This window comes from Bombus impatiens, unplaced genomic scaffold (assembly GCF_000188095.3).
Source record: "Bombus impatiens unplaced genomic scaffold, BIMP_2.2 scf_0466, whole genome shotgun sequence".
In the NCBI taxonomy this organism is placed as follows: Eukaryota; Metazoa; Arthropoda; class Insecta; order Hymenoptera; family Apidae; genus Bombus; species Bombus impatiens.
This window is the reverse complement of record NT_176885.1, coordinates 624,167-647,533: the sequence shown is the minus strand read 5'-3', so window position 1 is coordinate 647,533 and position 23,367 is coordinate 624,167. Positions and strand designations below refer to the sequence as shown.

General features: G+C 35.9%; 1 protein-coding gene across 5 annotated transcripts in view; it reads right to left on the bottom strand.

Moving 5' to 3' along the window:
• The window catches only part of LOC100744780, a 132,604-nt gene that overhangs the window by 4,850 nt on the left and 104,387 nt on the right, over positions 1 to 23,367 (bottom strand). For 3 of the 5 annotated variants that reach the window (XM_024368629.2, XM_003490717.4, XM_012387393.3), the window contains 7 exons: positions 12,793 to 12,927; positions 9,309 to 9,473; positions 3,800 to 3,934; positions 2,680 to 2,949; positions 1,994 to 2,368; positions 1,002 to 1,424; positions 150 to 450 (listed from right to left, as the gene is read on the bottom strand). In XM_024368629.2, coding sequence (XP_024224397.1) covers positions 150 to 450; positions 1,002 to 1,424; positions 1,994 to 2,368; positions 2,680 to 2,949; positions 3,800 to 3,934; positions 9,309 to 9,473; positions 12,793 to 12,927 — 1,804 coding nt within the window. Of the gene's footprint in view, positions 1 to 149; positions 451 to 1,001; positions 1,425 to 1,993; positions 2,369 to 2,679; positions 2,950 to 3,799; positions 3,935 to 9,308; positions 9,474 to 12,792; positions 12,928 to 18,902; positions 22,523 to 23,367 lie in introns of those variants that run through there. The other 2 variants (XM_012387392.3, XM_033321576.1) reach the window with 2 other exon arrangements.

Genomic DNA, 23,367 nt, shown 5'->3' with positions numbered 1-23,367 from the left:
ATGGTCTTTCTTACACTGCCGAGAAACTTTTCTTTGAATTTTTCTCTTAAAAGTTAATGATGATAAATCAGTTTTCATTCGGTCTGCCGTTTAGTTCTTATAAATATTTAACAGAAATGAAACTAAATGCACCAAATAAAACGACTCACCTTCCTTTTCTCCATTCGCTGTTGCCTGCTCCTGCAACATTCTTCTGTGGAGACTCCTGGTCCTCATCACGCAAGTATTGTGCTTCATCCTTGCTGTTCTGATAGTGTGAGGATTGTTGTACGGTGCATCCATGGCGGCTCTAGCTTTGCTGCTGGCTGCACTGCACAAAGCGACCGCGGTGCTGAGGTCGCCCGCGTCCTCAGCAGCTCGAGATTTGTCCAAGAGTGCGTCGGTTTCTTTGCAGAGGCGCTCGCAGTCGTCGCCTGAAGAAGCTTGGTAGCCTTCCGGAATCTGGGCAAGCTATGTTAAGTAAATCGATTTAACTCTACGTTCCCTTTCGTTAATAATATTACGGTATTGGAAAAATATCAGATAAATTTGATAGAATAAAAAAATAGGATTTCGAAAACAAAGGAAAACGTGAAAAAAATTCTACGAGTCGAGTTATTAAATAAAAATATCCTAGCAATCTTTTACCACAGTGTACAGAGTAATCTTAGAAAGAGTAATATACAATGTGAAAGAACAGATTTCTTATGAAAAACTAAATCAAAAGTGAAGAACAATGTTTTGACATATAAGATGTCAAATTTACATCGATAATAATAAGCGATAATAAAGAAGACAATATTGGAGAGTATGAAGGACTTTTGATTCAATTTTTCGCCAAAAATCATCTTATCAATTGTACCATTCTTACTATGACATTATCCGCAAAGAAATAGCCTTTTTCACAGTACAGCAATGTCTCTTGTTGTACTATTTTCAGTTACACGGTTTATATCTACTATTGCCAAATCCATAGCATTTGCTACTAATATTATTTCAATATTGTTGAGAGTAACACGCACCTGCAGGTTATGCTTTAGCCCTTGTTGGAGCGGAAGGCTATCCGTGGACGACAAAGAATACGAGTCGTATCCAGCATCGTAATGGCCACTGCTACTACTTGAGAGTTCTCCAGATTTGCTGGTCGGGCTTTTTGGCACACCCGAGTTCCTCTGCATTTTATTGACGATGTACAAATACGGATTATCCATCGTGGTGGAGGAACTCGAGGAAGCGCTGTTCCGGTCACCAGACCAGTTTCCAGAATCTCGCCTCCGTGGTACGTTCAAGTGGTCAGGAATACTGATAGCATCCTGTGGTGTCGATCCTGCGCTTAGACTACGTGTCAGCTGCATTTGCTGTTTCTTCTGCTGTTGCATCACGTTTTCCACGGCACGTCGACTGATATACTTGGATTCCGCCTCTCCATCGACGGTATCAACACCCTTCAACAGAAAATAGAAATATATTTCTTTTATATCGCGAAAATACAATTGATATCTTTTACGTTTTAATATATTTTGGAATAGAGTCAAAATTTTATTGCAAAAGTAAGAATATCTTATTTGTACGAGTTCATAGAATCGTTCCTTTTAATATCTGGAAGCATACAGATTCTATTATAAAATTTATTTGTATTTGTAGTGTTCTCAAATTAAGGATTCTTCTCAACTCCTTCATCCCAATCATTTAACATGCAAATGATTCATTAAATAATCTCGATCCAACATTTAGTCTTTGACTGTAGACCATTCGACTTTAGACCGTGATTCGAGTATCATAATGCAATAAAAATATTCCAAATATTCCAACATTTAAATATCTATATACTTCCAATTCTAAGAAAAAAGGAGGCTTTATCAAAATCCTTCCGTTAGACAAAATTATTGAATAAGATATATATATTACACCATTTTTCTACAACACTGTAATTTAATAAATAGACTATCCATCTCTAATTAAGGATAATTAATAATATAGCGATCGATATCGTATATCAAAGTAGAAAAGTTACCTGATTTCCAAAGATGTTGTTCTGAATGTCTGTCAGATTCTGATAATCACTATAAATCCTGCGTTGCGTGTAAGGGTGAGGAGGACTATCAGGATTTGGTGTGATGGCACGTCTGGCGGTACTGTTGATCGATGGTTTTTCCGGGCTGGGCGTGATCGATCGTCGAACATTATTCTTCGGGGGTGTCTTCAGTCCATTTCCGTTCGGAAAAGGCGTCACGGTTTTCGGGGCATTCTCTGTATTCACCGGAGTTCCTCCAGGAGTTGCGTACAGCAAAAGCAGCGGCTGATATCTGCCTCTTCTGCACTTTTCTACCACCTGTTCCCACCGTGGTCCAATTTCTTTGACGGTTGCGTCGTCAAAGTAAATCCATACCTGAGGCAAAATGACCAAGTTTTTGTTATTGATCGAAGAAATCGCTAAGAAATGACATTACTTATCTGTACCTTCGTTCGAAAATTAACATTATATACACATTTCATATGTATCAATATCAACGCTACTAATACTAATCGTTTCATGTTTCGTTAAAAAGCACATGTTAATTCTGATAATTATGCTCTATTTAAATTGCAAAATCACTTTATATGTACGGCATCAAAAATTAGTTCCTCCGTAAACGAGAATTAAGTCGATCCATTTGCATAATGAAGAGAGTGTATCGTGCAATCTATACTATTATTAACCTTCAGTTTAGTGTGAAAAAAGAAGGTGGAGTAGTGTTTCCCGTAATATGTGACGACTCCAACGAGATTGTGCACGGTCGAGGCACCCCATCGAGAGTCCACTACACTGTGGAAAACATCGCTCAATCTGAGGGACGTTCCCACGGTTGCGAAAACGTCCATGATATGCTCCAACGACGGCCGTTCGCTATCCCATACAACTCCGACGGAAACGATTTCCGGTCGGTTCATCAGGGTCCGACAGATTTGGATTTTCGCACCACAGGAGCTCTACAAATAGAAAATAAAATGTTTCATAATTCTGTTTGTAATTACAATTCTCATTTGTCATTGGATGGTAAAAAATTAAAATGACATATTATTACAATATCCTGGTTGAAAGTAATTTACGCGCTTTTATAGTTTTCAAAATGAAACTCTTTTTGATTGAAATTCTACATTTTGTTTGGTCAATATTAAAGTTTTAAAAGGAATAACTATCAAATTCTAGATCGATACGGTTAGTTAATAAATACAAAATTCGCTAATAAATAAGTTAATAATTAATTTATGAGTGCTCCAACGCGGTAGTTGATTTGATTAATAAATACATAAATATCAAAACAGGCAGTGTGTCATAATATTAATTATAATATTATTTAACGATATCTTAATCCACCACAAAGCAGAAGAACTGCAGTAACTATTACTCAACAGCAATTGTAAAAGTAAACGATTAAGTGGTCTAATTTTTAAATCGTTCGTCCTATAATTATTAACCACGACCCATAGTATTTGTTAATTGCTTTGTCGTAAAAATCTCAGCAAATGACAGAGTTTCTCGGTAGCATCGGATTCCATCTGAATCCGCAGCTTCTCCATACGACCAACCAAATAGCCCACGGCGCTCGAACGATAGTTATCGTTCCACTTCAAAGAGAAAGTCCGCGGCATATTATTTCCAAGAAAGGCCAAAGGAGAGTGTACCTGATCTCGTCAGACGAATGAATCAAACGCGAGTCACCGGAACTGTTTTAAGGTGCAAACTTGTGAATCGTTCGAAAGAAAATGATTCATAAAATTGTAAAAACGCGGATATAGGAAGAAAGTCGACTTTTAAGTGAAAATCGAAATTACTCACCGGACAGTCCCTGATGTCGCCCATGCCTCCGGCTTTTCGCAAGAGCTGACCGAAGAGATCCGGACTGTTTCGCGAATTCGGAGGTGTCTGTCGAGCTTGCGACGTCAGTGCCGACGCTGACACGTAATGAACCATCTGGAAACAAATTTCGATTCGTGATTGTGTGTATTAGGAAGACGAATGATTTGTTGGAATTAAATGAAAGGGAAAAAAGTAAACATTAGTATTATCGGATTTAAATGTCGAGTATTAGTAACTGAAATTAGATGTTGCATTTTGTTAATATTGAAATAAGAATATTCAACATGATCAATGTGAAAGTTTGCGCTAATGGATCAAATATTAAATCCTACAGTTAGTTCTAATGACTATTGAATTAATGATTTATTAATAAATGTGTTTTACGAATAAACCTTTATTTAAATAGATACACTTCTGTAACAATTTTCGTGATGGCATCAATACACCAATATCAATTTTGTTTTTGATTCATGCCATGATAACCTTTGATGGATAATATTGATTATAGAAACCAAAATTTGAATTAAACTTGATTGACGTATGATTATTAATCTGCATTAATATGCATTTATGCAAACTTGTATTTTTATGAACACAACCAAAAAAAAACCTAACCAGAGATTTCTTTCATCATATAGAAATTACTTTGGTTTAGATAGATACTTTAGATGTATCACGTATCACGTATCACGTACATTTTGTCTATTTCTGTACATTAAAATTCTTCATAAATTCTCTATTCTGATGATTATACAATAAATGAAATTTTTCATTATTTTGTCGAATATTGTACAGAATATCTAATAGCAATTTCTGATCTATGCCACTCTTGTATCCATTATTCTCTAACAAAGTAAAAGTTTCGTATACATGCTCTCTCCTATGTTATACAACGTTCCATCGAGTCTGAATAGTAGCCAGCTGGTAAAAGCGATCGGCCATGACCGATACCAGATTGCAATGAGTTTTGCGTTTTTACAATTACAGCCGACAACAGCCGATACGAAGGGAGAACCAACTCCACCCACGTGAACTGTTCGTGGCCTGTGCTCGATTATGCTCACAATGCGCTCCGATCATGCTTTTGTTCCTAGCCTGCATTAAGAAACGTCCACTTTTCATGTTATTCTGAACACAAGATTAAGAAACACGTTAATTCGATTTGTCCTGATATATTACGCAAATTTCAATCTTTCAATGAGTTTCGGATTTTATCTCCTGTAGCTCGATTTAGTATGGTTTGGATATAATTTTCGTTTGCAATGCCAGAGGAAAATTCTATCATAAATAACGTACGCGGTTAATGGTATTTGGCTAACAGTAAGTAGAATTTAGTTAACGTACACAAATATTTATTAATATATATTTAGTAGGAAATAAATTGGGGCGGTCGTTCAACAATTTCTTATTGTTGTTTTTATTCAAACAATTATTGAAAAAATGCTCTTGAGATTAATTTTACTACGTTTCAAATTTGTAAAATTTGCAACACTTTGATGAATGTAAATATATGGAATATATCGTGTATGAGATCGTAAACTAAAGTCTTGAAAATTTCGTAATCAAGTGCGACATAAGAGTATGAGTGTTATTGCAGGAAGTGTATTTAGTGAGTTAAGAACATGATTTTCATAAAGCGAAAAGCTCTATAGCTCGTGAAAGGAAACAGATTAAAGAATTTAATCACCCGGGTTGGTTTAATGAAAGGGAAAACAGGCGGCGTACGATGAAAGCACAACGAAGTGTGAAGTTCCCAGAAAATTATATAATTTTATCATAGAAACGGAGTAATTACGAAGTACCGTGAACGAAATACGACTTTCGTTATTGCATTTGTTCAGGACCGCGCTCTCGGTCTTCCCTTCTTATCGAAACTTTGCCACAACTAATTCCATGTTGCTAACTAGAAATTTAATTAACTCTTCCATACACCGTGAGATATATATTCACTCCCACGATAAAGAACTTTTTGTGTCCGCTTCTTCCACTGTTCTGTGTTAATTCATTTAATACATTCATAATCAATGAAGTCGTTTAAACTAGAAATTAATAAAATAATAATTTCTTATGAATTATCATTATATCGGGAATTTTTATATGTTTATGGGAAATTTAACGGTACGAAATGCATATAACGTTTAAAAACATATAGAATATTCGAAGTAAAGTTATTCGTAATTTACCTATTGTATTATTGTACATTTTGTATACAGAACAATAAATTTTAAGAAGAAAGTCTTCCCCGTATTAATTAAGATCAGCTTTTAGGCCTTTAAGGGAAATATATTGAAAGAAAAAATATGCTGCATGCATTATGCAACAGAAAATCTTATTTCAATCAATCTATGGAGATTATTTCCTTATCTAACCTGTCCTATACACCTGTCGCATAATGGAAACAATTTACCAACTATATTTCTTATTCCATAAATAAGCGGAAGCGTTTAACTCGAACACGTTTTCGAGTGAAGCAAAGGTTGCAAATAGCCCAGCGTAGAATGCGAGTGACAAGAACGGAGAGAGGAATAATCGAGAGTTTCACTTTCCTCGTCGAGGCGGAAATAATCAACCTCGTCGAACAAGGGGGCAGTTTATGAGAAACAGTTGCACGGGCATACGTTCACGGTGATTAAATCTGGCAAAACCGTGAAACTTAGGGCAAAAATTTTTCCCCTTCTCTTTGTTGTTCGAAATTCTTCTCCGTAATTCATTTTTCTCATTAATTAACACTGTCTTCGAACTTTTATGCCACAGTTTTCCTCTAGTTTAACCAAACAAAAAAATTCTTAATATTTAAAAAAAGAAGGTTACAATAAGATCGAAACAAGAAATCATACAGCGGTATCTGCTAATAGGTTCCTTGTAATCTTGTGGTTCTTCTCTTGTAATAAAAATTATCGTTTTGCGCATGCTGATCAAGCTGTTCGCGTAATGTTACGTTGGTTAAATTTGTTTCGATAGCGTAGCAGCTGTGCTCGTGCAACAGACAACTGACTTTGAATAAACATATAATATATATATATATATATATATTATATGTTTATAATATATATATAATATATATAATATATATATATATATTTGAATAAACATATATATATATATCATAAATATATATATCATAAATAGTAGGAAATTTGAATAAAATGGAAGGAATTATTACAGTTTTCAACGGTTTTTATTCAAGTTTGTGAATTTTAAATAATTCTTGTTTCTCTTGTAAAATATTATGAAGATTTAATTCTTTATTTATAAAATTCTTCAAATAGGAGAAAAAATTATTACGAAACTCTCTATAAAAACCTTTTTTCTTCGTTCCCTAATTTTTGGTACCGCAGATTATAAATATAATTATTTATATGAAATTAAGCATTAATTCGCTTATTAACCCTTTCTCATATAAAGTAGTAGTTCCAACAATTAGTAATTAATTCCAATCTACGACAAATCCTCATTTCACATCAATTACAACCCCTTCGACTTATTGAACAGAACATTACCAACTCCAAGTGTTCTTATACCCTTCCAATCATATTGCAAGTTTACTGGGCGAAACATTATACTCTAATCCACCCCTAAAATCCATCCCTTTCCGTTCCTGTTCATCGTTCGTGACCAATGAGCCGCCAAATTCCGATCGGCTAATCCGTTTACACGGCGTGACTCGATCGTTCGTTCAGTTTCTCGACGCGCTAAGGTTTCTTAGCTAAGTCGCTTAAATCTCTTAAACCTAGCCAAAGAGGCCAACTTCCGCTTGCTTCCCCCGTTTATCAGCCTAAAATACCTGAACCACCCTCAAACTCATCGATTGCCTCGTTTTCACAGAAACACAATAAGTACGGACTGTATGGAATTCTACTATCAATAAGCCAATATCACCAATAAACTTATTCGAATTCTAAACCATCGCTGAGGGCGTTTACGTATTTTTTGGAAAATTGAAAAGTTTAAAACTTTACAGAATGCGTATAACATGGAAAAATATAAAATATATCCAAAATAGAAGGTTAATTATAATATCTACAAGGTGAAACAAACTTCTATTTACGTTCCGTTATTTTACTTGAGTTTCTAATACAATAGAAATATAATAGAATTATTAAAACATTATAAAATTACTATTAAAAAAAATAATGATTAAAATTACTGAATATTACAAAATTCCAGAAATATCCATAGTCTAGTAATCATAGTAATTCCAATTCCTACTACAAAAATTAAGAAACTAGAACCTAAATAATTAAAAATCCCACTCCACGTCTAAAATTCCAAATTTTCAACCTGATCCTCAAAAAAATTCTCATCCCCATCTATTTACCTTTAAATTTTCCTTCCTCTATTTACGAACCAACCCTAACCTGTCCCAAGCCCTCAATTTGGAAAGTTCTACCTGAGCATATTTTTTCTCTAGGTCCTTTCTATGGGTCCACCTGCGTGGGCTACGTGAGAAAAGTAACGTTGAATGGTAAGAAAATATCGTACGGTCAGATGGATCGGACGGTTGGAGCGAAAGAGGAAACTGTTCTCTGGATTATCCTTGAAACGTAATGGAACGTTTCGCAAGAAACACGTTTTCCGCGAACTACACGCTATCGACAGATTCTGCGTTACGTATGTATATGAGTGCTTGTCATGAATGTCGTGTTTTTAAATGCGGAGAGAGAATTTTAGAGACGAGTGGTCGATGATAATGATCTAATGATCGAAGGGAAGTGATGATGGAGAAAATTGTTATCGGTGATCTTGCGAATTATGATAAGAATGACTTGGAAATGTAATTAGGATGTTGTGAAGACACTACTGTTGTAGTACTATTGTTGTTTGTGTTACGTATGTTTACGAGAATTCAATCTTTTTTTGTAGGTTTCTCTCCTATTTTTGTAAAACCTGAAGATAAGATTACAATTGTAGAAAAGCGATCTTCATTGCCTGGCATGTAGAAAAATAGATCTTAACTATTGAGGATACTTGATTTTAAATATCTTGCTCATTAAACATAAAAACTGTCAATGTTATTTCTATCTTATACCTTTCCATACATATTCGTAATTCTAGTTTATAATTACTTAAGATTAGAACTATCAAGCTCCTCAAGATAACAACGAATAACAAATTTTTTCTTTCTCATGCAATTACTAAAAATGTTGACTTTTGTTTTCACACAAGCATGATCACAATCAGTTTATTTTCAGTATATGATTTTAATTCTGTATATATACTTTATATAATTAATATCCAGATACATATTAGAAATTAAAACATTTTAACGTTGAAAAAGCATTTAACTCTAAATTCATCTACCAAAATCGCTTCTCTGTTGAAGTTTTCTTCTACCTCCAACTCTATCCAATTATGTAAATCTCAGTTTAACTAAAAGTCCCTTGAAAGTTGATTAATTGCAACTAAAGCTTCGGTCGTTATTTGTTCAGTGGGCGGTTCACTGGAAACATCGATTCCCTTTGAGGAAAGTGTCAGCGATTAAACTGACCTGTGTAAAAGGCAGAGGCTCCGAGGTTGCGCCGCAAGCTCCGCAAACGCTTTGCTCGACCAACGTCATGGCGAACTTCTGATGTGGCACGCAGTGTCTCGCGCTGCACATGTCTTCCGCCTCTCCGCTGGCTATGTGAAGATGTATACGCAGAAGAATGTTTTCCTGAAACAACACGTTCCCCGTAAATATGTCTCCCGTTATTAGCGTATCCTCGATGATACACCGCTAGAAATAGAAGAGTCCTTGGTAATCAGCCATTGATTATTGTAATTTCAAAGCGTAACTAGCAGGATGTGCATTTCTATACTTGCTTGATTTATCGCGCCTTTTTAATCGTTCTGTAAAAAATTGTAATTTTTTTCTGTATAAAAAACTGGATTTTTATGTAAAATCAATTTGTTGTCAGTAGCTTCTTGCGATTCTCTTAGAACAATGAATAAAGTGAATCTCTTAGAATAAACACCCACTCTATTTTCTGTGAATGTTTCAACTTGATTGGTTGAATAAATAGTTAGTGTTCATATTTCCCCCCCAAAAAAAGAAAAAAAAAACGGAACAAAACTTTGTGAATATCTTTTTAAAAATAAATAAATTTATTTGTAGAAATAGAGATCAAATTTTTGACAGATAAATGATTTATATTTCGGTTCTGTTTATCGCAGATAAATAGCGTAAAATAACACCCGAATTAATGATATTGTATGCGTGACTATTAACAAATGAAAGCTAAATATATTATTCGAGTGGAAAATCAATATATCAAAACTCCAACCAAATGAAACCTAAAAAGCAGTGAGTCGAAATCATAAAAAGCAACCGCGCAAGCCCAGAACGTCGTATATTATCATATTCTTCTCTACGTCATTCTTCGAGGTACTGTTGCTGGAAGAGGTATAAAGCCAGTCGTAAATTTAGGCAAATGTCAAACGGCAGCAGGTCTTGAAACGTAAGCGCTCCGTATTGGAAATTTAAAGACATAGCCAGAGATATAAGTAATGGGATGATCAGTATGGTTAAAATTCATGCGGTTCTAAATCAGCCCTCAGACTCCATTTTGCAACATTTCTTACACACCGCTCGTATCGAGACTGTAAATAATAATTTTTTTTAACACCAGAATTTACAACTCGCTTTCTATCACACAAAAAGGCAATCTTAATCCTTTGGTAGAAGAAAATTAGCTAGTGAGTATTAATGTTGTGAATTGCGAACAAGCAACAAGTGCATACATTTTGACGTAACTAAAATTTACACCTTTTCATTCGTCACATGACACAATTTATGGGGCTTGTAGCTTCTAGTCGATAGTTGTTTAGCATAATTACCATTTGCAGATCTACAGGTAGGTTAGGAATGCACATCCCTTTCATATAATGATATACATCGACTAAGATCGATCTTTGTATTTTATTTAGTTTAGTGTGAAAAGTTAAAAAAATGTCATATGAAAATGTACAATTTTTATCATTTTTGTGTATTTCCACTTTGAAACATATACTTTATCGATTGATATAATGAAAGAACTTGCATGTTATCAGTACTAACAGTACTAACAAGATCCTCTAAATGAATATGAATGTTATATATCTCTTTTTTATATTCGTCACGTTTGTAGGAAAAAGTGTACTTGTGGTACTTTTCTATTGACATTAATTCCCTCATGCATATGTTAACGGCTTTGGTTTCGTTCTCGCAATAGGCAGATAACCATCGTTTTAGTTATTTATTCTTTCAATAGTAGATCAACTGTTCGTGTTCAAATGACTGCAACAAAATAACTTTGCTAAATAGATAGAACTACCTAAGTGTACCTAAACTCGTTCTCCGCAAACTCTTCTATAGCATCCTTTAAACTCTGCATAAGTAAATTGGTTCATTTCTATGCAAGTATAATTTTATTTATTTTTCTAGCCTTTCAAAAAGATGTAAAAAATTCTAGCATACCTATCGATATGTCTACTAGTCCTTTTTCAATTAATTCAGCTTAAGGGATTCTGTTCTTTATCACGAAAGACCCGATAATTTAGTGAAATTTGAAGAAATGGAAGTATTGAAATATTCAAAATTTATCGTGCGAATATTCGAAGGCCAGGGACTCTAAATCGTCAGTGTCACGATCGAATCGCTTAATTACCGCTGACCGCGAAACATAATCCAATCAGCATGGGTACTTGGAAGTCTAGAACGCTCCAGATAGCTAAGTAGCATGCTCGCCGAGTCTTTACATCTATTATACCCGAGGATTGCATTCGCGACGTTACATTCATTTTATCCAGCTCCAACTGCGTGTCGACATACGCACGCGTACAAACGGCAGCCGGCTAAACGTGACTCCGGTGTAAACGAGAAAGTGAACACTACCGAGTGTGTATTTGCTTAGGCTCACCTACGAACACGTTACGGCAATCCGCGATAGTTGGTCACTGCGTATAGTACGCAGACTACGCAGACGGAGGAGAAACAGAGAGGGAAAACTGGTTTGCAGGATGGAATATTCAGGATCGTAAACCACTTGGAAAATCGAAGGAAACCGCGACACACCGGCGTGAATGTCGAAACGGAAAGATTAATGCGACTGCCAGCGTTATAGTCGCTAGTAATGGCTAATCGTTCTTATGAATGGACAAAAACAACATGAAACGTTGCTGTAAGATTTGTAAGAAGTATCGAGACTTTGGTTATGATCATTGGTACTGGAACGTTTATAACTGGGCTGCGCATGTTTATGCGAACTTAGACTTTCTTGCATTTTCTTTCAAATTTTTTGTTAAAGAAGTAGAATCTAAAGAAGGATTTGATTCTTTAAATAGTATGTGCATATTCTATATGTTTCTACATTTTTAAATGTCCTACAGGTATGTAAATATCCGCTGTTTGTTTATCGCCAATAACCCTATTCGAAATTCATAACCTTCCAATATCTCCATAATCATATTACAAAAATTAAGACGCAGAAGATTAAAAATCGCCTTTCCAACGATTCCAGATTTTAAAACTTCGAAAGTGCAACGTAACCACAGCTACTTTTACCTTTCGTTTCATCCCTTCATCCCTTAACTTTCCTTCTACATCCTACATGAAATAAAATCCCTCCAAATCCACCCATCTTTTTTCGTTTTCTAATTCTTTCCATGATTTACCTCACAGACTTTCAACTACCCTCATCCCTCTATTACATGAAATTCACCTGAAAAAGCTACGAATAACAATGACAATTTCAGTAACATTTTTATTATTATTTAACAAGATACTGAATTTGAAAGCTGTTTCCGTATCAAAACTACGAAATATATGCTTATGCTCTTCCCTTTTGATCTTCGTACCGAAAGAATTCTCATCTCCAAAGGATTAAGATCGCAAAACGCCCGTGTACAAGTAAATTGCAAACTCGTTTCGCTTAGATTCAAACTCTCAACTCGGCTCATAGCTTGGCTGATCGCGCGCGTAACAGGCCAAAGGGAACTAGGTAATCGCCACTTACGAAACATTCCGCAGCGTCGTCCATGAATCCGAGCTGGAACCTTTGCTGGTCGAGAAAGCTCTCGGCCAGAGCGCGGCGCAGCGTGTCGGGCGGCAGCGCGCTCTCTTGCGAAAACTGCAGCTGCGAGAAAAGGTCCTGTAACAGACAAGATGACGAACGAATTTAATGCCAACCGATCGGAAAATAGGGGTTCGAGAAGGAGAGGGTGAGGGCGGCCGCTTTTGTCTTCGAGAAACACGCTCGAGAAATTGTTTAACGCGTTCAGTGATTAATGGCGTCTCTCCAATGTCTGTTTGGATCATATCGCCTTAGCCTTTCGCTAGGATATTACGCGGCACGAACTAACGAGATATTAGTATACGTACGTTGCTATTGTGTCGTTGAAAAGAATTGTTTTATGGCTAGTCGTACTCCCATAGAGTTTTTGTGGTTGATTGTCGAAGTGGCTCAAGGTAACAGACGTTTCACTGCTTTGGAGGATTAGCGCGATGCGTGGAGGAAACGTTAGTGAATGGGTCGGAGCCATTAGAGGATCGGAGCTAAGATGATTTTGATGTTCAATGAAGAGTTTGATGATTTAGGAGTTTTTGTATGGCTAATAAATGTGCCATTTGTATCATCGTTTATATAATGCATCTGTTTGTGTATTTTATTGTTCATTGTGATGTTATTGTTAAATGTAATTAAATTTTGTTCGCTTGGCGAATGCTTGTTGATGTGATGATACGATAATTGAAAAGCTTAATTGAGACGAATGTGCACATCCGAGCAAGTCTATGATGTAATTACTTGTATGTTACTAATAAATTGTTGCATATGGGTATTGGAAAAGACCTACAAGTGAAAAATAAATAAAAAATTACCAAAGAGAGCCTAGATGATGAGTAACGTGATCGCTTGACTAAAGTGTTACACTACATAATTTCTTTAAATTAAACCAAGAGACGTTCTCCTTTAGACTGTAAGTATTTCAACATATTATATGACGAAGAGTTTCACTACCATTCCACTACTCGAGTATTCAATTCTCTGGTGACACGGCGTTAAACGATGGAACATTCTGATGAATAAGAACTTTCGAGACAAGAGACCAGTCGCTTCGTGGACAGAATAGGACATGAACAGTAGCAAAGAGCCTGGCATGTGTCGCGAAGACTGTGTAAATATCTCTGTTTGTAGGACACACGTATCGCGTTACCGATGCAGAAGATGCACTGGCCAGAAGGCATGAAGAAATATTGTGCAATATCGTATGAAACTTTTGCCCTGCAGCATCGGATAACAATTACGGCACAAATGTCATAAAAGTATAGGCAACGTTGTGCAACGTTATTTATAAAATTGATATCGCGACTGTGCGAACAGTACATAAATTTTATGCAAATTGATACTTTAGGGTCTGAATTGCTAGACTGATTATGATAAAAAATTGAAATCTGTATAAAATTATTATGTGCATAAAATTAACATTTTAACATCCGTTTGTTACCCAATGCGATTTATCTTTTACAAACGAGAGTTAAAAATAATACTTAATCGTTCGAGTTCAAAATACTTTTTTAAGGAAAGAGATAAACTGTTCGTGGGTAAAGTAGGCCCCGTCAAAGAAATAAATTTTCCGCTTTTTGGTAGCCATATAAAAGACTCATTTTTTTCAAGTCATTTATTATTATTCATGAATTCGGACCACAAATTTCCATACTAAAGTAGCTTCGTTTTGGCGACAGGTTCTCCTCGCCTTTCTTTCTTCCCTGTACCTTAATTTTCATACAACTTCACGGAACATTCGTATGCATCAATTGACTGTATTCAATTATTCAAACAGACTATGTCGATTAATTGCCCAAACAACATGTTCTAAAATATTCTAATGACATGCAATCGATCAATGTTGTTTTTCAAATGTCCGTATATCAAAATATATATGGTTGTGAATCCTAATTAGAAAGATGCTTCAATACAAATCTTAATTTACTTTCTTAAATATCCTGAATAATATTGAAATATGCCCTTGCAACAGGACAGGAAGTTTAAAATTGCTGCGAGAAAAATAACAAATTCTATACAGTTCTATACAGTTCTATAGGCAAATTCTAATCAATTTTACACTCTGCTTTAAAAAAATAATTCTATTATCACAGAGAATATATGACATATTATACAAATACTTTACCTCACGAGAACAATTCTATTGCCACGCAGAAAACACAATACAAATACATTGTACAAATATTAATTCACGCCACCACTTTGTACTGTCAAATACTATATTACGTCCAACGCAACGTTACTGTTTCACCAGCAAAATACGTCACAAGTATCATGAGCAAACGCAGAATTGACGAAAGTACAGCACCAAGTTGTTCCACTGTGCATCAAGTCCCGAATGGCGAATGTAAAAGGAAACTCATAACGCCCACGCACTCTCAATTTCCCGTTACGTAAACGTATGCAAATCCCGTGTATGTAAATCAGATCGGCAACCTGAACGAAATCCTCGTACTTTTAAACGATCGTACGAGCGATCCGTTTCTTTACCCTAATCAGCATATCACCTCGACATGAATGAAGGAACGAGCTAGAACCGAATTTCGAAACGTTCGCTGCGAACGTCTTCGGTCATAGAGAGTCATCAATTGCCAATTTTGGCGAACTCTTTTCCACACTATGCTTGGGTATATACGATTGAACGCGTGCAAGCCAAATAGAGTATAAGTAGGAGTACATAGTTGTTTATGGACTAAGAACGTTTATGCAAATTCGTATTTTCATGAATGCAGCTAAAGAAACTTATGCGAACTAAATGAAGACTCGTTTAGATTTCTAGATATTTTACTTTGGATATCTCATCTACTTTTGCATGTTATATGCATTCTACAAATTTCTGAACATTTAAATCCGCTAGAAATTTATTATGTATTTACTTGTTATCGTTTCTTCACGTCTTTCAGACTTAATACCGCTTATTTATTAATCTTGATAAAGAAATGACATTTCTTAAAAATGTTGTAAATTGTAAATGATCGTGTTAAATTGCGAGTGCAATGTTGCATTGTGCGTTCGCTCGTGTTTCGAGAAATATCGTGGAAACAAAAATTTTGAAACGTTGAATATTCGAATTTTAATAAATTCGGGTAGTTTCTTATTTAATGTAACATTATAGCATAGTACACCATATCTTGCCACTTTTTTCATTATCTTAAAACGTAGCAACAGAAATTTCCAGATTCCGATACACAAGTCATTTCTATGCCACATGTGATATATTGCAAATTATATAATTATTATGTGATATATTGAAAATTTTTGTAAAAAGATTCTCATATTAGTAAACGAAGCTTTTTCTCTAGTCGCGTCAGTAAGTACGTTACGAAAAATGTTTTAGCGCTGAATATGTAAATCGCCTTTTTTGTCGTGTATGTGTTGCGTATCCAAAGATGTGTTCTCTGAAAGATTGTGCAAAAATACCGCGAATAAATGGCGATTTCGCGCGAGACTATGGCAAACGAGTTAGTTTCGTAACTAATCCTCGACCGATTGGTGGTCATACGTAGAAAGTTGGCAGTACGCACCGCTTCGGGCTGCTTGCTCAACGCGTGCAGCACTTCCAGACGCAACGACGAGAAAAATGTTAACGAAAGGAAAAAAACAAAAAAGCAAACAGCGCTACGCAACCGTGTAATAGCTGCGTAGCGTAAGATTCTTTGTGAGGGATGTTCGTGATCGATCGGCCGATCGATCATTTGGTTTCGAATGGAAAACGATATCTGATATGTAATAGCATGAATCGTAAAGACTTCTCATTACGAAGTACGAAGATAAATATATTTATAAATTGGATAAAAAGTGTTACGATCTTGATGTTTTGTATTAATTGAAATGAAAATTAAGAAAATGCATCTATAGATTTTGTAAAAATATTTTGTAAGTTTGATTCATAAAAATAGCAGAATTCAATCTTTATATCTTTCTTTTATTTCACAAGAAACAATTTGATATATACATTAGGCTTTTTGTCTAATAAATTTTATTTTATTTCTTCTAATCTTTGGTCCACTACATACCAGCAAACCAATGATTCTGTTACTTAGATTTATGTAGTTATTTCATTTCAATTCTATTGCATCTAGTTGATAATAGAAACAAGAACGTAATCAACATTCTATTTCTCAGAATTTCCTCCCCTGTTCTTCCCACTATCTACTAAAGATCGAATAATTGTTACAACGACTAACATCCATTAGTATGAATTATTACAACTACATCAACCAAAAATGGTTACAAATGTAGAAATAAGGAATCTTTAATATACTTTCAATACATGATAGAAACCCAATTATCATCATAGAAATCTTATAGAAAATCGAGTTCCAATGAAATCTACTATTGCGGTTCAAGATATTAACTATCCAAGATCCGGCACAAAACTAGTTATTAATCAGGAGAAAGCAAACCTTGTCCTTTAACTGTCACTCCTACTCGCCCCAAGGAAACTCGATGCACGCGCTATCGTCAAACCCAAAGAACCGCAAATGCCTGGTGAAATTTTTCAATGAAAGTCGTTCAATGAGTATCGAGTGCCGCGAGAGGAAGACGGCGGTAATGGAAGTGACAGATATGGTACGACTCTGCTTACTTTGGTCGACATAAAGACGACGATAGTCCGTTTGGACGTCCACCACGTGCATCGACAAAGGTATCGTACCTGTTGGAAGCAGGTTACCTGTTAGTCTGGTACGTCGAAAAAAAACTAGCCCGCTCGCTGAAACTACTTTGCCGCGTCAGTGAAATCGATCAATGAAAGCGACACTGTTCTAAGATTTATCACGTAAATTTGATTTATAGCAAATAGATGGACTAATTTCATTCCCTGTATTTCTCGATATCTGAAAATTGTTTTAATTGTGATTGATCGCATAGTCTGGTGAAAACGAGTTGTTAGAGATTGACTTATAGGAAATCAATGGACTAATTTCGTTCGGAGTGCTTTTTGACACTTGAAAGTTGGTTTAATTGTGATTTATAGCTATGGGAATGAAAGAATATTGAAAATTCTTTCTGATGCAATTTCAAAGCAACTATTGATGAGTACAATTAATAGAGATCCAATGCGAGCTTGATTTACAGGAAAATGACACACCAGTTTCATTTGATGTGCTTTTTGACACTTGAAAGTTGTTTCAATTGAAGTTCATAAGAGTACGAGTGGAAGAATGTTGAAAGTTATTTTGAGTCCGATTTGAAAGAAATTATCGATGAAGAAGTTGTTCGTTTAATTTTATGAAAAGATGGCATTCGTATTTAATACTGCGTTTAGAGAATTATTGTATCAAAAGTAAAAATAAATAAATGCTCCCTTTTGAGTTGAAAATTCTTACGAGTTGAGGTTTACTGATTATCCCATTTTAAATATTTCAGTTAGACATTGCCCAATCTCTACATCGAATCTTGACGAAAGAAGACAGAATTGTGAATGGTATGGGAAATCTGTTCAAGTGCTAGGAGCACAAGAAATCGAACGCTAACGACATTTTAAAGAGGAGCCATGTGTATTGCTTCGAATGCTTCCGTGCACAGAACCACTAATTCTTATCTTGCCAGTCTTAATGCATTTTAAAGAAAAAAAAGACGTGTCCATTAACTTTCTTTAAGAAGGTACAAAAAATATTGACAGATCCAGACCTAAGTTACGTGACAACATTTCCAGAATATGTATCTGTGTCGTTGGTGCGATGAAAGAGTGATAATTTAAAACAAAGAGAATTTTTTCATGACTAGATGACTGAGTTATTAATCTTTTTCTATTTCCAACTTTCTATTTCAAATCGAATTCTTCAGAAATTTACATCTCCTAGTTGTGTCATCCTTTTGACAAATCGACGATGCATTAAGAAAATAACGATCATAAGGAAACGCAAGAGAATTGTGAGAAAATCAAAAATTTGTATGCTTTATCTTAACAAAGAAGTTTATAAATTTGCATATTTTGATCTGCAGCTATCAACAGGATAAAAGTTGAAGCCAATTTTAGTTTTTTCCAAGAAGTGGTGACAAAATAATGTACGGGATCTTTCAAGGAAATGTTGCGTTAATTATACGATTTAGCATACTTTTCGTAGATCGTTCAACTCGATGTTGGATGGCGTATCCTCCCTTTCCATTCCACTGTCTTCCTCCTCTTCTTTCGCCACTTCTTCAACTTCGACCTTTGCCACCACCTCGTCTTTCTTTTCGTGATCGAGCGACGTCGGCGTCGCCGACGCGTCCTGGCGAACTTTTATCCACTTCAACATTTTCTTCCGCAATATCTCTCGACCGCAGAAACTGACTACAAGTGTCTCCGTTTCATCTTAAAACGTCACCTCTCAAAATCGTTTCGAGTCTACTCGTCTCATCTTTTACTAAACGATGCTCAAAGAGCACCCTCGTTTCGATATTCTTCCAGAAATCCTTTGAGATTAATTATACTTTCTTCTGCGATGATCAGTCCGCAAAACGAAACGTGATCTTCGTCGTTTCATTTTAAAATCACCCTTTTAAAAATTTACTAAGTCTATTTTCTTTAGTCACTTCTTTAGAATGTTCACGCATTCTTTAGTCGAATATATTATACGTTCTTTAAATTGCTATTCGTTCAAACATTTAATAGTAATTTGTTTTTCTCATTTAGTCACTTCTCATTTTTATTCCATTCATACAGTTTTTTAAATTGCTTTTCAATTATTATCTTCTTCTACAACGTTCAGAATAAGCAACATTTCTCACAGTAATTCTGACAAAAATCATTTCTAAGAATAAAATTCAGAAAATAATTCTCTCTAATTATCGTATGTGTCGTGTAAATAATGAATCTTCAAGGTATATCGAAATTAAAAAAGTTGTTTTTCTGCCAACAAAACCTATACGATTGTCTCTGGTAAAAATTTTTGCTGAAACTCAACGCACAGTCAACGAAATTCTTCTAGAGTTCGCAAAGCACACGGAATCACGTAACGGTGGAAACACACCCAGCGCGAAATTGCGTTTGAAAATCGAGATAAGAGCGACGTTCGGGCCGAGTGTCATGCCTCTACGACTGGTCACGAGCAAATACAAATTCTCACTCTGCCGAGTTCCTCTCTCTGATCCTCTCGCGGAGAGATAGTTCTGTTTGCAGTGTCTACACGCGCGATTCGTTAGTCCGCTTAATCCGCTCGTTGCACTTGCCACGCAGGACCTTCTCTTCCTTTTGTGTCCCTCGTCGATCCCTTTTTTCCTCTCGATTCCAATAACACCTTGTAATTCTTCCTATTGACTTTCTACCTCTCTTCTAATGTTATTATAGTTTACAGCAACACAAGATATATATAAAAGTTTCATGTTGAAAATAAAATCCAAGTTTCATTAAAACTCACACTTTTTAAATATTCTTCATATCACTTTAGTAATCTTCTTTAGTAATCTTTAGTTTAGTATCGACTTACTGCAATTTTTCGCTCAATTTCATCAAGATTTCCACTTATGGTGGGAACTATCTTAATCTTTTTAGTATTTCCTATTTTATAAATTGATATATTTAAATTAAAATCGATTTGTTACAACTTAATTATATTTTTTATTCTTCAGATACTTTTAATATTATTTTAGCTTCTTCAGCGTCTCTCAATTAAAAATGACTTACTGCGACGTTTCGAGTAATTCAATTATTAATTCTCTACCTTTTTCAGATATTTCGAGTACTATTTTACTTTCCCTGATATTTCTTACTTTAGCATCGTTCCATAAATTAAGAATAATTTCGGGAAAACTTAATCAAAACTTCCACTTCTCGGCTATTCTCGACGCTACTTCTCGTTAGTAGCTCTCAATTTAGTATCATCCTATAAATCAATGTTCTTGCTGCAAAATTTGGAACGATTTAACCTTCTGCTACGTGTGGGCCAATGTATCAAGCGATATTTCAATTATCGGATACGATATTGACGAGAACATCCGTAGTCGCTGAATGGCACGAGGCTGGTGCTTTTTTACGGAAGGAAAGGCAAGAAAGAAACGCGTTTACAGACGGGAAATAGGTGGCCACGTCGTGAAAGGGAGCCCGGTAGATGATCCTCCGCGAATACCCAAGGAGGATTCGTATCCAGCAATTGCATGCCGGATGTACCGAGGGAGAACCCGTTGCCAGACGAGTCGTAGACTCGATTAAAAACATAAACTCGTTTGGCAAGTGAAGTCACCGCTTCGATCTACGAAGCTTAGTGGTCTTTCACACTCTGAATAAATCCCGCATAGCTTCTTTCCCCTTTAGCTTGGGAACTTTTCTTCCAAGATAAATATTCTTCGAGGGAGCGTGGTAGATTCTCTCTGATAAAACTGTTTCTCCGCTCACGATAATACGATGTTTAATAATTTTGCATTTTTTTCTAATTGAATACAGAAAATCATCGAGTATTGTATTCGTAATAACGAGGAAGCGTTTTAGAATATTCTACCTGACTCGGTAGGAAACCTCTCTTCCGGGCGTTAACGACTCGTTGCGTCTCTCCCCCGATTCGTTCGTTCCACTTCAGCGTGCCACGTGCTCCGTTCCTTCCCCGACATGGTTTCTTTAAAATTCTCGCTGGCACGTCTCGATCGACACTCGAGAATTCATAGATTCATAAGAAAAACCTGTATTAAGTATCCAACTGTTTATGTTCTCTTCAAATGTAAATGCCCCTTGATGAAACTTAGGAACGATAGTAAATGTCTATAAATCGATTAATAATCTCAGATTCACAAATTCTTGAGAATAATTATTAACGTATTAGATATTTGTCTGTCGATCTTCTTTAAACACAAAGGGCAATCTACATCTTTTTTCAGATACAAATTCTCTTTAATAGAAATTAGAAAAGTGGTAGATTATTCATTGAACGCTTCGTCCGCGTCAATTTCGCTTTACAATCTTTATAAAAGATTCATAAATTGACGTACAAAGTCCAGAAGAGATTTTAAAAAGCCAGTTTCACGGTTAACGTTTCAATCCTACTGTCTCTTAGCTGCGACGCATCAGCCTCGCTCTAAACAATCTAAGACGCACTTGGCAGCGATCAAGCTACTTATTCAAGAGACCTCCAGCGTTTCCTTCGTCAAACCACAGAAAAATCGCTGCCTCCGTTAAAATGCAGCCGACCCAGCTCACGTAAACACTATGAAACCACGATCAACGGTAACTTGTTTCTTCGCCAACTTCCACAAAACATCCACTCTGCCATTACAAAGATCCATACAATAACATCAACTTCTCCGAAGACGTTTCTTTAAATTCAATAGTCTTTTGCACTTTGAAACTTCGTTTTTATCCTTCATCGAGGAGTATCCGAAGCAACCTCGCGATAGGATGAACGCATGGTATCAACATTCCACGCAACAACGCTCTTCCATGCAATGGATTTTTAGATTCTTAGATTCGCCAGTCTTTCACGCGTTGAAACTTCGTCTTTATACTTCATTGAAGAAAGTAGCCGAAACAGCCCGCGATACGAAGAAAGCACAATACCACCGTTCGACGCTTCAACACTCTTCTATTCGATGTTTTCAGTATATGGAGTATATGGAATATATATGGAATATGGAATATACATTTGGATATCGCGAGGGTTGACGTTAAAGACCGAGGAATCGTGTTGAATCGGGCGGAAAGGTTCGATCGCGTCGAGAAACGTGGAGGACGAACACGAGACTACCTGCACGCGGCGCCGTGCGCTCGTACCTGAAAGCAACGGCTCACACTGTGCCGGAGAACAACTCCCACCCTTCGTTTCGTCTTTCTTCCTCTTGTTTCTCGCCACGCTGGCCCCTCTTCTTTCCCCTACCGACGACACGGGCCCTACATAGATCCGAGAAGCCAATGACGTCACCTGGTTAGCTGTCCTACGTTCACCAACCTGGCCGACCGCCGGCCCAACCAGGACTGTATTCCTGAGGCTCTTCAGTGGCCTCATTTCTTCAGATTTGTGCTCCTTTCGAGAGATGGTTCGATGATTCGACAATTCTTGTTTGAACGATTCCTTTCGTAATTATTATTTCGGCAAGAGATTTTGGAAAATTTGGTGGAATTGTTCGAGTGATAGTTTGATTATTAAAAAATTCTGTAAAAGGTGGTTCGATGACTGGATAATTTTTATTAAAAGCACTTTTGCTCTTTTTTGTTTGCTATGTGAAATATTTTAAAGATTTTGGCAGACTTCCGGATCGAGGAACTATTGACAATAGTTTTCACGTATCCGTTTTGAATTATTTAGTTTCTAAATTGGTTTAAAGATCGGAAGATTTTTAATTAGATGAAAGAAGGATTTTAGAGAGTTTGATAGAATTTTGAATAGATAAATTGGTGTTGAATTCGGGGATTATTTAAGTTTGGGTTTGTTTAAATTTGCGTTGAATAAGCAAAGAATTATTATCTCTCACTATGTTTTATTGGCATTTCACTTAATCGAAGTTTTCAAAATGCGAAAAGCAGATAGCAAAATTGTTTTGTCAAAGAAAAAAGTTGATAAAGGGAGAGTGAATTTGTAATAAAATTTTGTAGTAACCTGTGTCTGTACAACGATG